This window comes from Pleurodeles waltl, chromosome 3_1 (genome assembly GCF_031143425.1).
Source record: "Pleurodeles waltl isolate 20211129_DDA chromosome 3_1, aPleWal1.hap1.20221129, whole genome shotgun sequence".
In the NCBI taxonomy this organism is placed as follows: domain Eukaryota; kingdom Metazoa; phylum Chordata; class Amphibia; order Caudata; family Salamandridae; genus Pleurodeles; species Pleurodeles waltl.
The window spans coordinates 1,028,030,203-1,028,055,688 of NC_090440.1; the positions used below are offsets into that span (position 1 = coordinate 1,028,030,203).

Sequence of the window (25,486 nt, forward strand, 5' to 3'; positions counted from 1 at the left end):
TGGTAGCACTGGCTTATCCCCAATGGCATAAATAATGTACTGCTAAGTACCAAGTACAGTGCACTACATATGCCCAGGGCCTCTAAATTAAATGTTACTTGTGGTCCTGCAGCACTGGTTGCGCCACTCTTTTAACCATGTATCAGGCCAGCCATTAAAGAGCCTGTTTGCTCACTTTTACACTGCTATGTTGACTTGGCAAAATAATTATTTTGCCAGGAAACTCCTTTTTATACCTATAAGTGACCCCTAAGGAAGGCCATGGACACCCCATTGGGCAGGGCACAATATATCTAAAATACAGGGCATGAACTTTTAAGTTTTAAATGTCCTGGCAGTGAAAACCTCCAAGTAGTTTTTCACTAGAGCAAGGCCTATCCCTCTCATAGGATAGCATTTGGATTACCTTATTACATATTAAATGTGTAATTCACAATCTGGAAGGGACAAACATTTCGAGTTTAGTGTCTCTGGAATCACAATTTAAAATCACAACTCATGATGAAGTCTGATTTTAAATTGTAATTCTTAAAATGCCACTTTTAGAAAGTTCCAATTTTCCTACTTTAGCTATTTGATGCCTGCTCCCTGTCTCTGATCACTTCTCTGGGGTGAGTGACAGCTGGGCTTTGTGTATTCCCTCTAGAGAGCCACACGCAATGGGAGTCTAGTTGTGACTTGATGGACCATCCTGGGAGGAGCTAGGCACAGCCTCACTTACACCTGAATAGATTGTGTCCTGTCCCCACACAAAGGGCTGCATAACCCCCTGTAGTGGGTCTGCAGCCAGGGCAGGACCTTGTCTTTGAAATCTCCCCACTTCAAAGGCTCAAATGGGTATAAGTACTGAACCTCTGACATCACCAACACAGTACACTTCTAGATCTGTGACTGTTCTGCCAGGAAGGACTGCTGTGCTGCTGAAGGACTGCGGCTCTCCTGGATTCCTGCCTTGCTGTGCTGATTGTTGTTCCTCTTCTTGGGTGAGAAGGACTGGACCTGCATCACTTGAACCCAGATGCCTCCAAGGGTTATCAGGCTGGGGTTCTGATCTGAAGTCTCAGGGACATAAAAGCCTTCCAACCCCCCTGCTTCTGTGCTCTGCCATCTGTGGGTCTGTCCTGTTAAGTGGTGCCACCCCAGTTCTGGACCCTCTGATGTGGTCATAAAATGTCTGCTGTAGAAGAACTGTTGCATCCTCTGATGCAGGAGCAGAATCGACCCATCACCACTGTTTCATGGAACAGAACAGGCACATCGCATTCTGAACCACCACCGTGATGCTTTTCCCGACACAACGTCCTTGCATCCCTGTTGACAGCAGCCTCAACGATGACGCTAAATATCTGCATTACAGCCTCTGCGCTCATTGGAACCAACGCATTGCCCCAATCACACATGCGCATCCTCAACCCTGGTCTTTGCTTCACAAGTCCTAGCGCCTGGATCCTCAATATTGACACAGCAGGAAATCACAACCTAACTCCGCTGCATCTCGGAACCAATGCATCTCCATCACTGCGTAGACAAAATCGACGCATCACCTTTACTGCGTGGTTCAGAACCGAAAAGTTTATTCTTTAAAAATTCACATCTTAAGTTCTAATTATTGGATTTTTGTTGTATTGGTTGTGTTTTATTTATTAAACTAAGTTTTTCTAACCTGGTGTGGAATATTTTTGTGTGGTGTTTTCACTGTTTTACTGTTTGAAAGGTTGCACAAATACTTTACACATTGCCTTTAAGTTAAGCCTGACTACTCTATGCCAAACAACCAAAGAGTGAGCAGAGGTTAATTTAGTGTTTGCCTGATACTTACTCTGACTGGAAATCTGGTTGTTGCTTGACTAAGTGTTAGAAATTAGGTTTCTCATCGGCAGAGGTATGCAGCCTGTCCAAGCAGGAACCACAATCTTAGTCAAGGTAAGTCATGAACATACCTTAAATGAACCTGTGCTCACCACCACACAAAAAGACACCACATTTCTTACATAATAAAAGGAAGAAGACCAAAACGACAAAAATCCGATAAGTAGAACTAAAGTTATGATTTTTTTAAAGAATAAACTGTATAAAAGAGCTAAGCAGTAAAAAGTGGCAACTTGGGCAATCTGGTTGTGCTAGACTGGTACAAAGTCAATAGTTCAGGATGTCCGGGACAGAGCGCGGGCCAGCTTCAGGGTTGCAGTTGGCCTTGCTGAACCAAAGTAACTTAAAATCCTAGTGTGGGAGCGCTGTGGTGGTTCTGAAACACGCCGTGGAGGCGATGTATCGATTTTCCCCCACGTAGTCGAGGAAATTCAACATGTGCTCCCTGAATCTAAAGAATGACAGATTTATAAAAATGAATTATATATTTGCCCCTAGTGATCACCAAAGAAGAATCGAGTTAAATCCACATACACATTTCTGCCCTCATTTATTTATGCATTTACTTCTAAAATACACTATCGCAAAAGGTATCCTTGCTCTAGGATCCAGCAGGGGAGATCAAACAGGCAGAACATAAAAATATTATACATGATTTTCCATTATATGAAGCTTGATTGATAATTCATTCCACAAATTTAGTCTGGGGACCCAGAATGCTCCTCACCACAGCGCACCTGCTTGAAGCAAGGGTCAGAAGCAGATTCAGCATGTCAGGGTGCAGAAACCTGACTGGGGCATGAATGGCCACCAGCCTAGACAGGAAGACTGGCTCTGATTTGTACAGTGCTGAATGAATCAAGCAGAAAATATGACTGGATGTGTGGCTTAAGCAAAAGCTGGTACAAAGACTGTCTAGCTTCAGACCTGTAATCAAATTTTAGAAGACGACAGCTAGTCTCAATGCCATATTCTGAGTGTGCTGAAGTGTCTTAATCAGAGATTTAAGCAGGCCAAGTTCGAGAGCTTTACCATTGTGACTGATTGGATGAGCCCACAAGTAAACAGCACAAATGTGGCTCACAAAAACAGAACAGTTCACAGTCAAATTGAGCAGACTGAACTAATAGCATCAGACCAGCCTGTACGCTGATCTAGTATGGCCTGTTACACTGACTCCTTGCTGCTTAATGGGTGGAAGCTGGCTTGTGACCCATCACTAAATAAATGCTCTTCCAGGAACATAGACGGCAGCTTGGATAAGGCTCTCCTAATAATCTTGGAGGAAGAAGAGAAATAGGCTTATAGTTTTTCGATTTTATAGGTTCAAAGTTGGCTTTCTTCAAGAACAAAGTGACCAAACCTCTCTTGCAGGAGCTAGGGACACTGCCAGACCTAAAGGACAAAGTGACAATGTTGTAGATGGGTCTGGTGCAACACGTAGGGCAACAGCCTTCAGAATCACCACTGGGCAAGGCTTAGTTCGGACAGATTTTAGAGTAGCGTTTCTAATGTCATCAGATGTTGTAGTCAGGGGAGTGTTCGTACAACTACAAAGTCTATAAACGTCTGCTTGTATTACAGGCCTTACCTGTCTCAAACAAAAGTACTTAATGAAACAAGCGCTTTCGAAAACCATTTATTCAGATCTTCTATTCAATACAATAATTATTTGAACCTGTCACAATTCAGATGCCTAGTCAGGAATCTCTGGCTGTAGGCTGATGGAAAGTTTCGGGTCTTGACTGTCTTGCTCTGCCTGGAGTATGGGCAACCCTTCTAGTAGCTATGTTTCCTCCTACGGGAGGAAGTGTCTATGTAGCAAGTACCCTCCAGAAGTAATCCCAGAGAGAGAAAAACGCCAGAGGGGAAAACCCTACAAGGTTGTGGCAGATTTCCAAAAGGTGAAGCCAAGGAAGGTACCAGGAGATAAGGGACAACCGAAGACAGTGGAGCAGAAGTAATACTGGAATCAGGAATGAAGACCAGGAGACAAAGCTCAATGGGTGGCACTGTGGTAGAGGGAATACTGAAATCAGAAAAGAAGGACTGACTAAACTTGGAAAACACCAGCATAGTCAGGAACAATGAACACCAAGGCAAGAGAGCTCTAAGAGTTTTGACCCAAGAACAATAAAAACGTCCCTCGTTTTATAACCAAGAAAGTAGGAAATACCAAATTCACCACGTTGGATTGGAAAAATCCCTATTGGAAGTATTAGGTGGCAGCCATTTTTGAATGGGCTAAATATCAGACCCAGAGCTCCTTACCAGGGAACTATGGGAGAAAGAAGGCTTGCAAGAATGGAAACGCTGATGGTGTCTCCCTAAGAGACCCCTCCCCATGGAGAAGAACACACAGGCAGGCGGTAGCACTGATGGTCCGACTGCCGGAAGGTAAGATAAGCGCGCAGTGAGGTGGCCCACCGGTGTGTCTCCCACACCTCCCAAAGGCATCTAGCAATGAGTCCTACGTGCCTGGGATTTGTTTGGATACAGGAACCAGGCAGACAGGAACCAAATTCCCTTCATATTAAACGGTTTCAGGGTGCAATCATGCTACAATAATCATCTTCTTATAAAGATAGACATGCTTTATTGAAGATGCTCAAGGAAAAACACAGATTCATGTGAAACTCACTTGGAAAAAAGTTTACATTCAAGCAGAAATTCGGTTCTGAATTAATCAGAAAAGGATACTCAAGTAGGGCAAATTGTCAATTATGTCAAATAACATCTCAGTTTTACACATAGCAACCAGTACTTCGATGTGTAACAAACACATATTTTTATTGTAAATAATCACCAAAGCGTAAGATGTTTTTCATAATCATCACAAAAAACACAATAGTGAAGACAGTGCACCCCAAGTTAAAAGAAAACCGCAAATCCTGAACAGCCACTGTTATTTCATCAGTCAGTGGTGTATCATATAAAAAGGCAACTTTAACACAACATTTGAAATCAATACACATAAAGAAAATCCTCTTATTTCGGTAAAGACAAATAATGCCTGTCTTGTTTGCTGTTGATGACGTTTCGACCCTTTGACGTGCGTACTAGGACCTCATCAGGACAAACAATGACCTGGGGAATGGTTGTGTCCTAGCAGAATTACCATAGTGGTTTGACCTTAGGACAATGTTGCATCTTGGCACAGCGCATGGGCCTCCAATTATATTTATGGCATTCAGTGCGTCCGTTTCTGTCTGGGATTTACATGTGTTCTTCTATTTTTGAAGAAAGTGGCAAACGTGGAAAATTAAGCCGTACCCACAATGAGGAACGCCAGCGTAATGTTCTCTTGATCGATGATGTCTTCTTTTATTTTGTATCTCCGATCAGGAGAACATTACGCTGGCTTTCCTCATGTTGGAAGGGCTTAATTTTCCACGTTAGACGCTTTCTTCTAAAACAGAAGACCAAATGTAAATACCAGACAGAAATGGACGCACTCAACACCATAAATATAATTGGAGGCCCATGCACTGTGCCAAGATGCGGCATTATCCCAAGGTCAAGTCATTGTAGGTGGACAAATGTCCTTGATTATGGTCTTTTGTGGATAGTTTTTCCTTAATGAGAGGAGAATTAAATTAAGCGTAATAGGTCTGGAGTATAGGCAGTTTGGTTGATAGTCCATCAGATGTTTCATGAGTGAGGGTTCACATGTCTGATTTGGCAGAGATTAGTAATGCCCTTCAGTGATTTTCCTTGCTTAGTGGAAATGCAAAATACCCCAGGCTGATTAGCCCTTCATAAACCTAGGAATCTCCTCACAGAAGTGGGTAAAAAATGTATGTGAGTTATGCGGTCCCTGGCCTCAAGAGAGATTATCCTACCCCAAAGGCTTGATAAATGTTATACCCGGGACTGGATAGGAATGTGTAGTTGTACATGGACACTAATGCATTTCTAGTGTTGGACAGTTGACTTTCAACTTCAATACAAATTAAATATATTTATTGTTTAAGTAAGCATGCTTATAGAGGGTGAAGGCACTCTGCTATGCATGAACCTTAGAATTCCTCCATCTCCAAATGCTAGTTCTGCATACATTAATGTGATGCATATAGTTTGACCCAGTCTAATTACAAATAGGCTCTGTTTCTACAGCAAAATGTTTTAGTAGACTATTTGCACTTTCTTCTGCCATCTCAAATCAACCAATGAATAGTAGCCTAAGACATACACCTTCCATACCATCAAAAAATGAAAAACAATTTTCAAATGTGTGTGCCGTCATTATTTAAGTGACTGTGTAGACCCACGGGTGGACAGAATAATAGGCCAGTATTTTTAACCCCACTATTTTGATTGATGTATACAGGTTTGTCACATCAGTTATCACCAGTCAATCATAAAAACATTATGATTGGAGAATATGTATAAAACAAAATAAAGGAGTAACGTTCGGTGTTAATAAAAACATTAGTAAATTCATTATCACAATCGGCTAGCTACCCTATAGTCAATGTCACTCGACCGCACTCAGGATCGCCCTCCATTTGTTCACTTTTGGTACAAAAATAAGGCAGACATAGGGTGATATGGTTGTTTCCAATAATGTAAATTCATTCTCACAAATATTACAAAATGATGACCGAATTTCCCAATAATTAATTCAATTACGTGTTCATCAAGAGTCAGAATCACCTGAGTATAAAGCATTAGGTTGTTTGCTTATCCTGCACTTTCCTTGAGGTAACCTAGGCCATTTCTTACTAGCACATTATTTTTTTGCCTGCATTTCAGATAACAAGGGGCTGATCCTTTTGGAAACATGAGATGACTATCTTTTGTTTCAAAGGCAGTCGAAAAATGAGTGATGTTTTATATTTTGCTCCAAGACATGAAATACCTGTAGGACTGTCAACTGAAAGTCGACAATGTTTTTAGTCCTTTTGTGCTTCAGGTATTCTTGAAAGCAAGCCACATATTAGTACAAAAAGTATTGAAATTTGTCTTGGTGGGCTCTTCCATTTCAATTCTTCTTATTCGTAACACATCAAACTCACAGGAATGTTGTATTATATTTGTTTTTCCTCTATGTGTAATCAACATTTTTACCATTTTAATACATGAGTTTACTGAATTAGCTTCCCAATCAGGCATTAAATCCAACATCTTAAAAGAGGGAACACTCATGGTTCTTAATATGCTAGGATTTCAGTACATTTTGGCGCAGTAATAATGATACCAATAGAACAATTCTTAAAGAAAACATGTTAAGCTTGTTCTAGTTACGATGATTTTTTGAAATAACATTTCTGGAGTCCTACAGCTATTTGTAGTGCCAGAAGTTTAAAGACCAGTTGAAGAGTAATACTGTATTCAGAATTATTACTTTGCCAACATTCCAGACACAGAAATAAACTATTGGTACACAATATGCTGTGCACGAGGCAAATAAATAGAAGAAATATCGTTGCAGCAGTGTCCACTAGCAGTACACATAGAATACGAAAACAGACTTTCATAATCTCAATGATTTTTATCCATGGACATGAAAGAAATATTAGACTGCCATTACCAACAAACTATTTCCCTGCCATCAGATTATCAAGCTAAGCGCTTGGGGAACATGCCCTAGTCATATCCAAATAAGGAACTTGTTTTATGATAATTTTTCATGTTCAAAAGCAAATGCATGGAAATAATTATTCCCTTTCCAAAGGTTTATTTACAATGGCTGTAAATTAAAGCAACACACAAAATATGCTTATTTTTGATCAAAAACCTGGGAGGGGCAAAAAGGTAACATTTTGAGGTTTGGAAAGCACCAACTCTGAAATTCTGACCACAAGAAGCGGGAAAACCATTAGTCTTCAGTGTTTCTTCCACATTTTATGCAATTGCACCTTATGAAGCAATTACATATCCGTATTTATTTTTCTACTGTCCATGCAAACTTGATTCAAATGCCAGGCTGGTGGTAAGAGCCAGTGGTTCAAACCGTTGTTTGTTTTGTGGAAATATCTTTCACACTTAAGTAACTTTTTCGTCATGAGATTTTAAATATCTTGTATTAAGTTCACATTCATTACAGTTCCTCGATCTGCCATTATTTGTTTCACTATCAAAATCAGTGTTTGGGTACTATGTATGAATTAGGATCCTAAGAAAAAACACATCAATGAACAAAACTGGAAGGTGACATTACAATTTAGACTATACTGGGCTTTACATAAACATTACAAGATCGCGTCTGTATTTTTTGCCCTGAAACAGTTTTACATATTAAGTGCAGGTTACATGATATATTCTACATACAGCATGAAAGTGCAGCATCTATGTTGTATTACACACTTTAAATGACAGAATAACACTGTGATTTCATAGAGCCTCTATGTCATATTGCGCGGGTGGAGCGTGATTTAGCTTGTGGTGGTGAAGGGACTTTCCAACTCCAAGATGGCGGGAACCCGTGTAAACAACAGCAAGTTTTATCAGACTGGGACCTAATGTAATAACACACTGCACTCAGGTGTGCAGATGCAAGCATCCGTGAGGTGCAGTGCTGCAACGAAGCACAATTAGATGAGGTACATGAACTACTACTTTCAGGAACGCCGGTTGAATTAATATTGAATAAACAAGGACGGATATATCACTGGTGGTGTTTTTTTTTTTTTATACGTCCGCAGTTCCAAGTTAGTTGTGTACGGGTATTTAATGACGTTGCAGAGGGCAGACCTGTGAAAGTCCTGTCACGTTAGTCCTCACACGATTAGGCCTGCCAAACGGTATCTTGATTAAGTTATTAAACACACTCAGGTACATGCATCTGGCAATTAGATGACTAATTGTTCCACTTCATGTAACTAGATTTTCTTCTACAGATAAATTCATACACGCAACTGGCCGTTAAATATTTTTGACTGCAACATGGCAAGGCATGCCGCAGATTCACAGCAAAGAGAAATGTTCACAATTCAGCTATGCCTGTTGTATCACATTGTTTCCAGTGCAGTAAATAACATAATTCCAAATCCACCGGCCCCAAATTACAAACAGTTTCACCAGCATATGCAAATGTCCTGACGGTGAAAATGTACTCTGCAGTGGTTAACTTTATTGTAATTCTGCCGGTGATGTTCACAGATCACTGCACTGCACGCTGCTTAGTAGCAACTCATAAAAATCCATTTATGTCCATGCCATACCTTTTATCTTGACACATGTATCTTTCAGACCCGTCTGCAGCTTGCAATGTTTGTAAACATTAACACGCATTAAAAAGGTTTTAAAATAAAAGGCAGAGATGATAACATGGACATATCGGAGCTGCACCCTTGCTTCTCTGGGCATCTGGGCTCCGATTGCAATTCATCGGCTACTGAAATGAATGGATCGAAAGCCTTTCTTTCTGGCTAGTTGAACTGATTCACAAACTCCCCTGTACAGATAAACGATGAATGGTGGTAGCGGCCTCGGGAGGCGAAATCTGCATTCTCTTCCGTGAGCTGCGTGGTTTCCATGCCAACCGCGGCAAACGAGGGAGTCACAAATATCTGTTCCTGGGGGGGAGGCCTCCTCCTGCAACAAATTGAGAAAGTTTCAGATACCGCCTTTTGTTGTACACCCCCTAACAGCTGCAGCTCTAAATGTGTCAAGATAGATTCCCCCAACCCCTGGCACAAAGGCGTCAATGCTTAAAAATACAAAAGCTCTCGTCCAGCAAGTCCCAGAATGCAGAACACCGATCCAACATTCCAATGAAGAGGAAAATAAAAAAAATAAAAACGACGATATAGCTACAGTCTGAACAACTACTGTTAAATGGGGCATAACGATAGTTAAGTGAACCACAACTTTACAATAAACAGTGCCCTTTAAGCAGACAGACCAACATAACACATTGGCCCATATTTATACTTTTTGACGCAAACCAGCGCTGGTTTGCATAAAAAAATGTACCACCGGCTAACGCCATTTCAACGCACCAGGAAGGCGCCTTATTTAAGGACTGACGTTAGCCGGTGCTGCGGGCTGGTCAGAGTAAAAAACCATGCAGCGCCGGCATAGGGAAAAAAGGGGGTTTTGCGTAAAAAAATTGTGCAAGTCAGGTTTGAGTAAAAAATCATGGCTCAAACGGGACTTGCGCCATTTTTTGGCGCACAACCCCCATTAAAATAACTCCTGTCTTAGCAAACACGGGAGTCATACCCCCTTGCCCAATGGCCATGCCCAGGGGACTTCTGGCCCCTGGCATGGCCATTGGGCACAGTGGCATGTAGGGGGGGCAAGTTAGGCCCCCCTATGCCACTTTACAAAAAATAAAAAAATATATACTTACCCCAACTTACCTCTACTTACCTGGGATGGGTCCCCCATCCATGGGTGTTCTCCAGGGGTGGGCGAGGGTAGCAGGGGGTGTCCCTGGGGGCAGGGAAGGGTACCTCTGGACTGCTTCCGTGGTCAGAGACCATGGAAGTGGGCCCACATGTCCCTTAACGCCTGCCCTCACCCAGGCGTTAAAAACAGCACACATCAGGCTGTGTGCCGTTTTTTAAGACCCACCCACTCCTGTGCGTCAAAATGACACGGGAATATAAGTAAGGCGCACAGGCCTTAAAGTCATTTTTTGGATGGGAACGCCTACCTTGTATGTCATTAACGCAAGGCGGTTTCCCGCATCCAGAAAATTATGCACACAGAGGGATTTTGACGTTCGCGGGGTGGGCGTCATTGTATAAATATGGGGCAAGGTTTGCCCTGAATGTGTGTCAACATTTTGACGGAGTATAAATATGCCCCATTGTCCTCACTATTTTTTAGACCTTTCTGTTGCTGAGCACTTGAATCGCTGGTTGACATTTGTGTAGTGCTCACCAACCCCAGGGAGTCAATTGCCAGCAGCATGAAAGCAGTGTTACGATTCGCCGCAGGGCAGGCTGGGAGCCTGTGCCTGTTGTGATGAGGACCAAGGAGGGATGCGGCGGAGGCAGTGAGTAAGGTATGTTTTTAAAAAAAATTTTTTTTTGTGTTTGTCGCCCCCCCAACTCGCTGCCCACCCATTTTCCATGCCACTAGCTTCGACTGCCTGTGGAACTTGTAAAACGGTGGACGAGATATCCGTCACATTTGTGAGTATCCTCTCCGCCAAGGTCGTAATCAGGCCCTGAGATTGTTCTCAGGGCCCGATTACGAGTAGTGTGCAATTCAATGATGAAATTCTATACAGAATTTGCTCATGCTATTCCTGCAAGTACAAGTTAATCCCCATGGACTATATGATAACTGTGGTGACCCGGCTTTGCTGGGCAGAATTCCGAAAAGTACTGGTGCTTGTGGATAACATCCAGATTTAACACCTGCTCTTGGCAGGTGCTAAATGTGAGCTTAGGGCTGATTGGGGGGTGCAGGAACTGGAAAAATATTACTCTGAAACCCATAAATTGGGGGTCAATATGTGGCAAAGGAAAGGGGTGGAGGTTGAAAAGCAGAGTCATATACATAAAAAGAAAAATGTACTATACAGAAATTGGCAATAATAGCATGTCACAGTAAATCTGTTCTAGTTTGCTTAATCAGTCTCAAGGAGGCTGCATTTTAAAATATTTTATAGGGTTAAGACACCTACTACAGAGATCATTGTGTGCCCAACAATTTAAAGGGGACTATAATAGCGATAAAATAACTAGTGGTTAGCACAGCACTGGTAGAGGTCTGTGTTTTGTGCAGTCACAGTTTTGACTCATTAAGTAGTATTGAGGGTTAATATGCCTGCTGCACAGCACATCGTGTAACATGCTGATCACAGGTTGGTATTTATTTAGGAAGGTAAACTGACCACTGCTTTTGACACTGAGATCATTTTGTTACTCCTAGTTCATAAATTGCAAGCTTTCTAATATAGCATATTTACCGGCATCAAGGAGCTGCATGCTAGCTGTAAATCATGGAATTAGATTCTTATTGGTTCTATTTTCAATCTGATTTTATTCTAAGATTGCAAAGGAGGGTTAGTTTAGGAAATAATGTACGAATTACTTACCTTCGGTAACAAAATATCTGGTTGAGACATATTCTAGTTGCAGATTCCTTACGTTAGAATTTCCCCTAGGCGTCAGACTGGATCCGGAGATTTTTCTTCGAGCAATGCACTTGCGCGTCGGTAGGTGGCGTTGGTCGACTCCATGGGCATCGTGGTCACCGTGATGACGTCAGGAGTAGTATATAGACGCCGCCTTTGCGCAGTGACGTCAGTTTCTTTTAACGACTTTCCATGCCAAAGCGCAGAGCTGCTAAGAACACTGAGATTGGTGCACCAGAGCTAAGGACCTGAAAAGGGAATCCGTGTCCCTAGAAATCAGTTTGCAAGTGGGGAGGTTGGGTGGGCGTTAAGGAATCTGCAATTAGAATATGTCTCTACCAGATATTTGTCACCAAAGGTAAGTAACTTGTATATCTGATAGAGACTTCCAGTTGCAGATTCCCTACCTTAGAATAGATACCCAAGCAATGCCATCCTCGGAGGTGGGCTGCGAACCAAAATCATACTAGGAAGTCCTGTAGGACCAAACAACCAAAGTAGCCATCCCGATGGACTTGACTGTCGAGGCAGTAGTGTTAGCAAACGTGTGCAGGGATGCCCACGTAGCTCCTTGCAGATATCCAGGACAGGAACTCTGTGTGCTAACGCAGTGGAAGCAGCAGTTGCTCTGGTGGAATGAGCATGCAAGCCCTGCGGGGGTTGTTTTTTTGGCCAAAGCTTAGCACATTTTGATGCAAAGAAGCACCCACATACCCGACAAAGAGTTGATCATCCACCCAGAAATCTTTAGTACGATTAAGATAGAAGGCCAATGTTTTTTTTTGGTCCAGATGGTGAAGTCTCTCCTCCTCATGAGAAGGATGTGGGGGTGCGTAGAAAGTAGGAGGGGTGATGGACTGGCCTTATATGAAAAGGTGTGACCACCTTTGGAGGGAAGGAAGCCTTAGTGCACAATACCACTTTGTCAGAGTGCACAGACAAGTATGGAGGTTTAGACGAAAGGGCTTGAAACTCAATTACCCTGCGAGCAGAGGTGATGGCAACAAGAAAGACAGTTTTGAAGGTGAGGAGCCGCAAGTGACAATTGTGCATCAGCTTAAAGGGTGAACACATTAAATAAGTAAGGGCAAGATTGAGGTCCCACTGAGGCATGATAAATGGAGTGGGAGGAAATAAATAGGTGAGGCCTTTTAGGAATGTACTCATAATAGGAGATTTAAAAAGTGAGGGCTGATCAGGTAACCTAAGGAAGGCCAAAATGGCAGATGAATACCCTTTAAGGGTGCCCAAAGCAGAGCCCTGCTGAGCTAAAGAAAGAATGAACAGAAGAACCTTGGATGGAGGGGCAGAGAGGCGATCAACAGATTTGTTGGTGCACCATGCCACAAATTCATTCCAACGACAGGTGTATACAGTTTTGGTGGAGGGACGCCTGGCTGCCAAGATAACATTGCAGACTTCGGGAGGAAGATCAAAAGTCAATCAACTGGCATCGCTCAATTTCCACGCATGAAGGTGGAGGTTGGACAGGTTCAGGTGAAGGACCGTCCCCTGTTGCTGCGACAGAAGATCCGCCCGAAGGGGCAGTTTGAGTGGAGGATCGATGGACATGCTCAGTAGCTCTGGATACCAGACTCTCCGTGCCCAGTCCGGAGCCACCAAGATGACTTGGGCCCGGTTGTTCCTGATCTTCTAGAGAACTCTGGGCAGAAGTGATATAGGCAGAAAGACATAAAGGAGGCCGGAGTTCCACTCGAGACGAAAAGCATCTCCGAGCGAGTGCCGCCTTGGAAACTCCAACGTGCAAAACAGATGACATTGCATGTTCTTTGCGGAGGTGAACAGATCTAACCAAGGCTCCGCCCACTGCAGAAAGAGACCTTGCGCTACCTCGGAATAGAGAAGCCATTCGTGATTGGCTGAGTATCGATGGCTGAGTTTGTCCGCTCTGGCGTTGAGAGAACCCACCAGATGTTGAACCACCCGGGTAATGCCCTGATGTTCCAGCCATGTCCAGAGGCATAGCGCCTCCTGACAAAGGGTCCAGGACCCTACTCCGCCCTGTTTGTTGCAGTACCACATGGTGGTAGTATTGTCTGTGAACACCTGCACTACTTTCCCTTTGAGAGACGGAAGAAATGCTTTCAACGCCAGCCTGATCGCCCGTAGCTCCAGAAGATTTATACAGTATGGAACCCAGACTCTGCCAGAGACCAGAGGCCTCTGATCTCCGCCTCTCCCATGTTGCCGCCTCAACTGAGAAGAGACGCATCTGTCACTATAGATAAATCTGGTTGGGGAAAGGAGAGGGCTCTGCAGTGGACCCAATGCGGATTTGAAAGCCACCACTGCAGGTCTTTCGCAGTCCCCTCTGAGATCTGGACTATGTCGGAGAGATTCCCCTGATGCTGCGCCCACTGGAACTTCAAGTCCCACTGCAGAGCCCACATATGCCATCCTGCATGTGTTACTAGCAGGATGCAGGAGGCCATGAGGCCCAGCAGCCTCGGAGTCAGTCTCACTGAAACCCAAGACAGAGGCTGAAAGATAGGAATCATAGCCTGAATGTTTTGGACTCGCCTTTCAGGAGGATAAGCCCTAAACTGCACTGTGTCCAGAACAGCTCAGATGAAGTGGAGCGTTTGAGAGGAAGTCAGGTGTGGCTTTGGCACGCCTTCAACAGCCAGTCGTCGAGGTAAGGGAAGACAGATACCCCTAGCCTGTGCAGATGAGCTGCAACCATCGCCATCACTTTCGTGAACACCCGAGGGGCGCTGGTAAGCCCGAAAGGGAGCAAGGTAAACTGAAAGTGCTCGTGACCTACCACAAATTGTAGGTAATGTCTATGGGCAGGCTGGATGGGGATGGGGAAATAAGCTTCCTGCAAGTCCAACGCTACCATCCAGTCTCCTGGGTTCAAGGCAGACAGAACCAGAGCCAGGGTGAGCATTTTGAATTTCTCCCTCTTGAGGAAGTAGTTTAGGTCCCGAAGGTCTAGAAGGATAGGACGTAAGCCGTGGTCCTTTTTCAGCACTAGAAAGTAGCGGGAATAACAACCACAACCTACTTCGGGCACAGGGACCTTCTCTATAGCTCCCTTGGACAAGAGAGCTGTGACTTCCTGGCGGAGAAGTGCCAAATGATCCTCTGGAAGGTGACTGAAGGATGGAGGCATGGCTGGTGGAGCAGATTCGAAAGGGAGGGAGTAGCCCTTTCAAACGATCTGTGTTGGAAAATGGGTCATTGGTAAGGGCAGGTAAGTACCTACACTTAGCAATAGGCCACTAACCTCCACTTAGGTCCAGTTAGGTCTCAGTAAATTAAACCTAGCTCAACCCTTCGTAGCTTGGTAACGAGCGACAAGGCTTAATTTAGGAGACAAAGCGTAAAGCATTCAAATATCACAAAACAGTAATTAAATAAAACACAGGAAACAGTTTAAAAAGCCAAAATCAATTCCTAAAAATAGGAAATATTGTAAGCTTTAAAATGACAGCAAAACAAATAAAATCAGATGAGGGGAACCGGAGATATGAATTTTTAAATAATTAATGCTTTCTAGCGCACAGAAACAAAACGCCCCAATCTGGTCATCTGGGTGCACCTCGACTGGGGCAATGTCAAAGTTTAAGGCTGACTGCGATGGAGCCCGGCTCGGCTACAGCCGGTGGGAGGCCTCGGTCAAAGGTTTACCTTAGGACTTAGTCGTTTTTCTGGAGATTTTCTTCATCGGGACGAACCTGCCAGTCCAATCTGACCTCCTGGAACTCGTCCTCCGATACGCGTCGCAGGAGCCCTCAGTGGAGATTTTCACCTTTGGACTTAGTCGTTTTTTCGAGGTGAAAATCCTTCGACCCAGGCAAACCTGAATCTTGATCCGACGTCCTTGGTGCCCTCTTCGGATACACTGCCTGGGAGGTCCCGGTCAACTTCCTACTTTCAGACGTAGTCACTTTTTTGGAGATTTTCTTCACTGGGACGAACCTGCAAGTCAGGCCGGGCGGGGTTGAGGCAAGCCGGCTAGAGTTGCAGGGGCGGGTCGGTCCCTCTATGGAGCTTTTTTCCAAAAGTTATCCAAACTTCTGGATCTTCTTCCAGATGTTCTTTTAAGGTTCTTTTGAGGTCCACAGTTCACCCCAAGGTTCCAGAAGCTCTGAGATGCTCCTTGACGGTGCGGACTACAACTCCCAGAATGCACCTATCACAAACTCCCTTTTGGCCTCTGGACAGTGGTCAGCTGGTTGGTTTCTTCAGGAGTTGGTGCAGGGGACTCTGGTTAGCAAGTTTTCACCTGTAGCAAACAGGGAGTCCCTCCTTGAACCAGTTGAAGCCAGGCAAAGTCCTTCTTGTGGTGAAGCCCAAGTGTGCAGCTGGTGCAGTCCTCCAGAGTGCAGTGTCCAAGAGCAGGCCAGAGGTCCAGCAGGGCAGTCCTTCTTCTGTAGTTCTTTCTTGTGGGAATCTGACAGGGATCTGGTAGGGAACTGAGGTGTGGGTGCAGGTCTGCCAGTTTTATCCTTGCTCCTGGGTGAAAAACAGGGGGGGGGGGCTAGTTCTCCAATCAGGGGCAGGGTCCTTCCTCCTGTGATGACCACTTCCTGTGAAGTGTGGCAAAAATAAATCCCAGGGAGCAACATCCCTCAAAAATCCATCATGGCTGAAAGTGATTTTTGGAGGTTACATCTGGCTGACCCCACCCACTGGTGTGGCTAAAAATCCTAAACACACCCCTCTCCTGCCCTCTCCTAATCTAATCAAGGGGGCACCTAATTGGCTGGGTTTGCAGGATGTGAGGGTGTTACTGGGTTGCTCCAAATGTCCTTCCCTGCCTTTGAAGACCAGTTTGGCAGCCCTTCCCTCTTCCTGCTTCCCCATCTGCCGAGGGAAGATCTCTTCCCCCAGGCACATCTCTTTGTGTTGAGCCAGGCCACTTCACACCTCATCAAGCAGCCTCGCCAGGCTGCCAGAGAGTGGCCAATCAGAGCAAAGCAGCAAAACCACTGCAGGGCTGAAGCTGGCAACTTTTCAGGTAAAGTTTAAAACTCTTTACCTGAACAAGTTATATTAAATCCCACAATTAGAAGTTGTGGGATTTATTACAACAATTAATTTGCTACCAAACTTGTAGAATCTGTTACTTAAGAGGATTTTTAAAATTAAAATAAAGTCTTCCCATTCTAGCCTATGGAGGCCGTTCACTACAATGAGGGTAAAACAAATTTGGCTGTTTTACCTCACCAGGGCTTATAAAACTATTTTTATAAGGTCCCTGCTTATAGTTACATAGCACCAAGCCCTAGGGGCACACAGGGCACACCTTAGGGGTGACTTATATGTAAAAATAAGGTAGTTTAAGGCTTTGGAACTACTTTTAATTCCAAAGTCGAATTTGCATGTAACTTTAATTTAAAAGCAGCCAGCAAGGCAGGCCTGCCTTTATAAAGATGACACTGGGCACCTCAGCAGTGCACCTATGGGTGCACTACCTATGCTGGGATCCCTAAACCTACATGCCCTACCATATACTAGGGACTTATAGGTAGGCTGACTTAGCCAATTATAATTAGCCTAATTTGAATACTGATTTTACACAGAGGACAGGCCCTGGGACTTGTTAGCACTACCCAGGGCACCATCAGAGTCAGGAAAACACCAGCAAAAAGTGAAAAATGGGGGCAAAAAGTTAGGGGGCCTCTGCAATCAGCCCTGTTTTCTCACAATCTGCAAAACCCCCGTCCGTAGTGATGGATTACCAGTGGGGCAGGTGATGGCGAATCCTGCCGCAAACTGGATGGGAGTGAGGTGACGGACTAGGAGGGTTTGGAGGCTGCAGCGGGGGCAGAGGTGGACTGTGCAGACCTCTGGTTCCCTGTCCCACGCCCACATGGGATTCTGCATCCTCGGCCACGCAGAGGCTGGACAGCATGGGTGGCACGGTGGTTGGGCAGAGGATGCAACAGGGAGCCCCTTCCATGGCCACGAAAGGGGCGAAAAGCAGACTGCAGGGGGGCGAGGGTCAGGGGAAAGACCACAGGACCGAGCCGTAGCCCGGGAATCCAGGAATCTCTCCAAGGCCGAGTCCACTTTGTCTCCAAAGAGACAGGAGTCATCAAAGGGCATGTCCATGAGGGACTGTTGGACATCCCCAGAAAAAACAGACGTATGCAACCAGGCGTGGCATCTCAAGGCCACCGTCGTAGCAACCGATCTGCCCAGAGAGTCGGTCGTGTCCAGCCCACAAGGGATTGTGAACTTTGACGCAAGTCTCCCATCGTTCAGAGCTTGGGAGACAATAGCACGGGTCTCCTCCGGGATTTGCGGCAGGACTTGCGCAACCATATCCCTCAAAGTGTGGGTATGGCGGGGGTGTTCACAGACCGCAGCGCGAGACTGGAGGAAGAAAACAACTTCTTAACAAACTGTTCCAGCCTTTTTGATTCCCTATCTGAGGGTGTGGAAGGGAATGCGCCTGAAAAAGAGGAAGCCTAGATGACAAGACCCTCAGGCGTGGGGTGTTGGGACAGGAATTTAGGGTAGTTCGGAGCGGGGCAATGGCGGCGTGTGATAGTCCTATTCACAGGAGCCCCTGTGTTGGGTTTGGGCCAAGTACCCAAAAGGACATCGGTGAGGGCCTCATTGAATGGTAAAAAGGGTGCTGATGTGGAAGCCCCTGGCAGAAGCACCTCCGTCAGGAGATTGGACCTGACCTCTACAGTAGGAAGCTCAAGGCCAAGGACCTCAGCTGCCCTACTGACCACCATACCATAAGTTGCTCCCTCCGCCGTAGCCACGGTAGGAGGAAACAGCATGCCAGAGTCTGGAGAAGTATCCAGACCACTGGTGTCGCCCAATTCCTGAGATCAGTCCAACAATGGGTCATCTTGGTATTCATAAGGGTCCAAGGACCCCTCCAATCCCTCCCTGAATTCGTACCCATAGGAAAAAGGGTCTGAATCCGAACTGGGGTGAATAGGCCCTATTGAAGACAAAGGCGCTGATGCCGCTCCGATTCTGAGTCGTCGGGGATAAGGATCGGGTCCACGTCGATAGTGGGCACTACGAACGTCGGGAGTGTCGACAATCGACCTGGCGCCGGGGAAGGTCTCAATGTTGTGACAGGTGCCGGTGCAGATCCGTGAGCGGATCCAGAGGGGACCTCAGTGCCCGGAGCTGAAGCCACTGGCACAGAACCCGGAGGCCCCTCAACCGAACCCCTATGGCCTGAAGGTGCCATATCGGGGTCAGTCTGCCCAAAGATGAGGCGCATGGCCTCATAGAACTCTTTAAGTTGGGCGGGGTCGCTATGGCTCAAGGAAACTCGGGGAAGCGCAGAGTGGACCCAGACGCAGGCTCCGAGAACAGAGGCTTTGAGCGGCAATGCTCCTCCTGCGTTACGTTAGCCAAGCCACGGGGCGAAGTCGGAGAGCGATGGGACCTCCTCGACTTCTTCTTCTTCTTACCTGCACCCAAAGACCGGGACTTACGCGGAGTAGAGTGCCAGGCCGCCATGAGTTTGAGGGACCGCTCCCTCAAGGCCTTTGGGTGCATGGCCCGGCACTCGGAGCACGACTTCGGGTCGTGGTCGCGCTCGAGACACCACAAACAAACCTGATGCGGATCAGTCACCGACATCGTGCGGTGACAGTCCTTGCACGGCTTGAAACCGGTCTTTGGGGACATCCTCGACGCACCAAATATCTCACAAAAACTCAACAAAACAGTCGAGGTTGGTCAGAAAGAGACCAGGGTAGATATTATCGGGATCAGCACGTGGCGCGGAAAGATAAGAACTGACGTTTCTGCGCGAAGGCGGCGTCTATATACTTATCCCGACGTCATCACGACGATTACGATGCCAATGACGCCCACGGAGTCGACTGACGCCACCTACCGAAGCGCAAGGGTAGTGCTCAAAGAAAAATCTCCGGATCCAGTCTGACGCCTGGAGAAGTTCTGAGGTAAGGAATCTGCAACTAGAAGTCTCTATCAGATACAGTCCTATTAGTAGAGATAACCACAATCACTGTTATTTTTTATATCCTGACTTTGCATTTTTCCCGACCATTCACTCATAATATTTAATGTCTAGTATGGAGATATGTGACTCCTACAGCTGATATTGTCTTGTGTAACATTCCTGTACATTGATTTACACACTTGTATAACTTATTTGTGCGTCTGTGTATACTGTGTGCTTTGACATCCTACACTGGGACAAGTAGCGCGACATAAGAATTAAATAAAAAATGTACATGCCATTGACATCAATATTTATGTAATTATTCATACTGAGAGATGAATCCTGCATCCTTACAATACAAACACATCTCTAACATAGGGAGTTGAAGTTAAAAACCTGTCTCCAAATCATAGTTTTTCTTAACCTCATAGGTGCGGACGAGGTGAGTGTCCTCTCCCTTCTCTGGTGGGGAAAAAAGGCCAAACAGCCTCCCCAGATGCCAGGGAGGCATTGCAGGAAAGGGAGAGTCTCCCCTTTCCATTGATGCGTTCCTGGCAGAGTCTCCTGGGCATGGATCACAGAACGTCTGCGATCTGTGATCAAGAAACAGCCCTTGGCACCAGGGATCTTGTTTGGGGGGCAAAAGGGGGGGGGGAGGGGCGGCGGTCTCCTTGTAAGTGCCTCCCCCCCATAGGGGCATTATTTAAAAACAAATAAGGATGGAGTTCTCCTGGGGGCAATCGCGCCCCCCAGGGAATGAAATAGATAAAAAAAAAAAAATGGTGGGTTCGGCTTTCCTTCCATAGGGCTACCCCCTAGGGGGCAATATATAATAAAAAAAAGAATGGTTTCACTTGGAGGGGCGATCACGGCCCCCCCTCAGGATATTTAAAAAAAAAAAATTTGAAAATTTTGGCGTCAGCCCTCCCGACACGGGCTGACCCCCCCTATGGGGCATTTTTTTTATTATACATGTGTGGTTTGCCTTGGGGTCGTGATCGGCCCCAGGAAAAGCACACATGTATAAATAAAAAAAAGTGATGTAGAGAGACACTCTCTATATATAGATAGATATATCTATCTATATATAGAGAGAGAGAAATACAGAGAAATCTCTCTCTCTCTCTCTCTCTCTCTATATATATATATATATATATATATATATATATATATATATATATATATATATCAATCACTTTTTTACATGTGTTGTTTTTCGGGAGCCACGATCGCCGCACACGGAAACCACACATATATAAAAGTGATATATATACATTTCTAGAGATAGTTTCTCTCTATATAGAAAGAGATCTGACTTTTGTTTAATGGCAGTTTTGCTGCTATAAAGTAGCACAGATGGTTTATATGCCTGCTACAAAGGATAGATATGTATTTAGCTGAGTGGATTAGTAAAGCCAGGCGTTACTTGTGCTTTAAAACAAATGAAAATTGTGTGCGAGGAGGGCTATGGAGGGTGGTAGTGAGGGAATCTGAGGAGGTCATGGGAGGGTGAGCACCAAAAAATGATTGTTGCCCGAGGTGCCACTAGCGCAAAGGCTATTATGATGGGTATGTGGCAAGGTGAAGTAATAGTGTGTCTTTTTTGTTTTTTTCAGTGTGTTCAGAGAATCAGCGAAGGTAAGGTGACTTGACATTTACTGTTGCACACATCACACACACCCTCGAGCAAATTGAGACCCTATCTACCTTCTACCTAGACTAGTGCTTTAGAGGGATAGTTTAGCCAGTAGCAGAGATGGCGTCCAGTTGGATGACTGCTGCTGAAGCCCTAACTGGGGTTATGGCGGACAGCTCTGAGGCAGGTTCAGAGACTGAGACAGCAGATATTGAGACAGCATCTGAAGGAGAGGACAATGGGGCAGAATCTGGGAGTGATTTTTCACTCAGCGGAGACCCATCCGACGACACCTCTTCCAGTGATTCTGAGGGAGACAATGAGAACAGTCGTGCTGTCCCTTCGCATGCACAGTCTGTGCAGCTGGACAAAAAGCAGGTTAACCCAAGAGCGGCTGCTGTTTGGAAAGTATATTGCAAGCAAAAGAACTCTCTAGGGCATCAAGCTGTACATGCTGTTTGAGAGCTCTTCTTGCTATATGTACAGATTGAGAGTGTATACAGGGAAAGACTCCACCCTAAACCCTGTAGATTGCCCTCCTGTGGTAGGGGTCACGAGTAGGACTGTATGGGGACGTGTTCAGCCACTCCTTCACAAAGGTTATAACCTTTATATGGACAATTTGTATACAGGAGAAGAGCTGTTCAGTGAGCTCTTCAAAGCTGGCACTGTGGCCTGCAGTGCAGTTGGTTGTAACGGCAAAGGATTCCCACAGGAGCTCGTTTGCAAGAAGCTCCAGAAATCCCAGAGTACTGCGTTGCGTTCCAGAGAACTGTTCACAGTCAAGTTCTCGGATAGGCGTGATGTATACGTGCTCACTACAATTCTTGATGAGAGCACTTCCCCCATCACGGTTTGGGGTCAGATGGCCAAAGTCCACAAGCCCACCTGTATACTTGATCAAAATAAGTACATGGGCGGAGTGGACAAGAACAACCAGGTTCTTCAGACATACAATGCATGACATAAAACTCGCCCTTGGTACAAGAAACTGTTTACCCACCTGATCCAGATGGCAGCCTACAATGCATATGTTGTTTATCATCAGACAAATACAGGAGGACTCATGAATATCCTTGACTTCCAGTTGTCTGCAACTGAAAGCCTCACTGCTGTTATAGAGGCAGCAGCCTCCACCTCATATGATCTGGAGGATGTGGCAAGGCTGCAGGAGCGACACTTTGCTGATTGCATTCCTAAAACACCCAAAAGGATTATCCATGTCATCGTTGTAAAGTGTGCTCGAAGCATGGAAAGCAGCAGGAGAGTCTGTATTACGGTCCTCAGTGCCCAACTCAGCCAGGCCTCTGTGTCCCTACTTGCTTTACGTTGTATCATACTAAAGCAAAGTTCTGGGAAATCGACTGAGGTGGAGCTGTCGTTGGGTAAACCTTTCAGTGGCTGTGCATGGATACCGAACCGCCCATGGGCCACTGCTTCGTTGGGCAAGGAGCCACAGAATTTTATTTTATTTACTTCAAGAAATCATGGACTTCCTTATGGCCTGCTTGACGCCTATTTTCACCGTCAGAATGTGGTAGGTGTTCTGTTCAATTAACATGTATTATAGTCCTCACACTGCACATACTAGTGGACAGAACATATGCCATATTGTTACAGAATACCCTGTGTGGCAAAATGTCAAAGGTGTGACTGCATTTTGAAGTGCTCGTTAGGGAACTTATGTATGGTACACAAGGACCACCATGTTTGCCAATGAGAACCAGAGTAAGTGTAATAAGTCAAACAAATGTCCTGTGGGACATATTCACCAACAATTCTACTTGTTTGAAAGTGTGCAAACTCAATTTGTAGCTTCTCTTCCAAAGCAAAAGTAGAAGTGTTGGTGAATGAGTCCCACAGGATATTTGTTTGACTTTTTACTTTAGAGATCTTAGGATGTATTCACCATTATGTCTGCCTTAGTTTTAAAAGTAGATATGCTCACTCAGGTCGAGGAGTAGGCCTCCCAAGGCATACCTGGACACCCCCAACGTGCATCCACAAACTGGAAGGAGTTAGATTTAGCACAGTAAGTGCACTGATGGCACATGAAAGATGTTTTCTTTAGCTTCAAGTAACTAATGTCGGAAAGCATAAGTATAGGTTCACTTGGCAATTATACAGGATTAGACAGGACTCTGATGAAGACAGTGACATGAACAGGTAAGAAAAGCTTATGGTAGGTGTGCTTTCACAGGGATATTGCACAGGTAGAAGGCAGATAGTAAAGGCAGTACAGATGCACATCATCTACACCTATGGATTGAAACACATTGGTGCCACCCCAGCACTGAAGGACAATGACAAGTATGGGTCAGTGTATGACCTGCCTGCCATGTTCATCCTTCATCAGAATTTAGTAGATGTTCAATTTACTGTATGATAAGTGCATTACAGTCACAGCACTGCACATAATGGTGGCTGGGACATATGATAAGTTCTCACGGACTACCCTGTGTTGCAAACACTACCCTTTTACACACTTTATGAACTTCTCTTTAGGGTACTTTGTGAAAATCCCCCAGCATGTCTGCCTTAGTTTCAAAGGTAGATATGCTTGCTCAGTTTGAAGAATAGGCCTCCAAGCCATACTCGGACACCCCCAACTTGCATCCACAAACTGGAAGGAGTTGGATTTAGCACATTGGTGCGCTAAAGGCGCATGAAACACGTCTTTCTGAGCCTCAGGTGGCAGTTATGGCAGTCATTAGTAAAGCTTCCTTACGCATGCCTTCTGTAATGTTCAGGAAGAAGGTGGCGGTTACTTAACAGGTAGTAAAATGTATTCAAACTTATTATGTCCTGTGGCATATGAATGTGATGGGCCCTTGTCTGGCAGCGTTAAGTTAATGTGATGTGAGTGCAGTGAATGGTTGGATTGGCCCCTTGGTCAGCAGTATCAAAGCGTTTGGGTTTGTTGTGCGTGAATTGCATGTGAATTGACCATAAAGCGGTTGGTGCCTTGAAATGGCTTTATGGCCCACCTTCAGAAGGCTTGGTTTCAATATTGAGATACTTTGATAAGTATGCATTCTTTGAAACCATAATTTCTGCAGGTGCTAAAACCAAACAGTGTGAGTGGTGGATTAACTTTAGCATACTAATACCAGGGGAGTCCATGGCCCTGAATCCCCTTGAAATCACAAACTTTGCTTAAAAAACACATTGACCTGCATTTCAGTGAGGGGAAGTCCTGGAATCTGAAGGCAGCCACACATTTTCTACCACAAACATGGGTGGGCAAGTGACCGCGACAGGGAAGTTCCCAAAACGGATTGTGGAGACGTCAAAATTACCTACCACAAAACAGCCTGGTTTTGTAATACAGTCACCTTTGTATTTGGTCCTGGGCTCAGCGGCCATATATGTAAACCTACCAATCCCAGACACTTCTGAAAACTAGGCACCACGGGAAGTTCATGGAAGTGTGGCATGTTTGGATTCCAAAAAGGTTTCGTACCCAGAATCCCCTGCAAACGTCAGTACGTTAATTAAAAACACTATTTTTCCTTGCTTTTTTATCATGTAAACTACAGGAATGTGAAGGAATACACAAAATTCCTACCACCCAGTGTTTCCGCACTTGTCATGATAAAAACACAATTCAACTTGTGTGCCTGTGACTAGTGCATGCGTCAGGAATGGATCACGCCAGGGTCAACAGTACCTCTCATCCAAGGACTACCATTGACCCTTGTGTGATCCATTCCTGTCACGGGCACCAGACCCAGACACACCAGTGGGGTAGCGTTTTTATCAGGAAAAGTTGGGGAGATGTTCGTGGATCCATGCATATTCCTGTAGCTTACTTCACGTAAATGCAAGAAAAAAACTGTTTTTAATCAATGTCTTTGCAGGGGATTCTGGGTGAAAAAAACTTTGGGGAATTCACACAAGCCACACCTCTGTGGACTCCTCTGGGTGTCTCTATTTATTTTTTATTTTTTAGAATTTTCTGGGTTTGGTAGGTTTCCCTAAATGGTTCCAGACCCCAGGACTAATTAGTACAGTTACCTCAGTT

The 25,486-nt window shown here is 45.1% G+C and overlaps 1 protein-coding gene across 2 annotated transcripts in view; it reads right to left on the reverse strand.

Moving 5' to 3' along the window:
- Positions 1 to 5,287: 5,287 nt before the first annotated feature.
- SLC12A8 (solute carrier family 12 member 8) overlaps positions 5,288 to 25,486 on the reverse strand; it is a 608,584-nt gene continuing 588,385 nt past the window's right edge. For both annotated transcript variants that reach the window (XM_069224286.1, XM_069224284.1), the window contains one exon: positions 5,288 to 9,408. In XM_069224286.1, the coding sequence (XP_069080387.1) occupies positions 9,199 to 9,408 (210 nt within the window). In that variant the 3' untranslated portion in view covers positions 5,288 to 9,198. The remainder of the gene's footprint in view (positions 9,409 to 25,486) is intronic.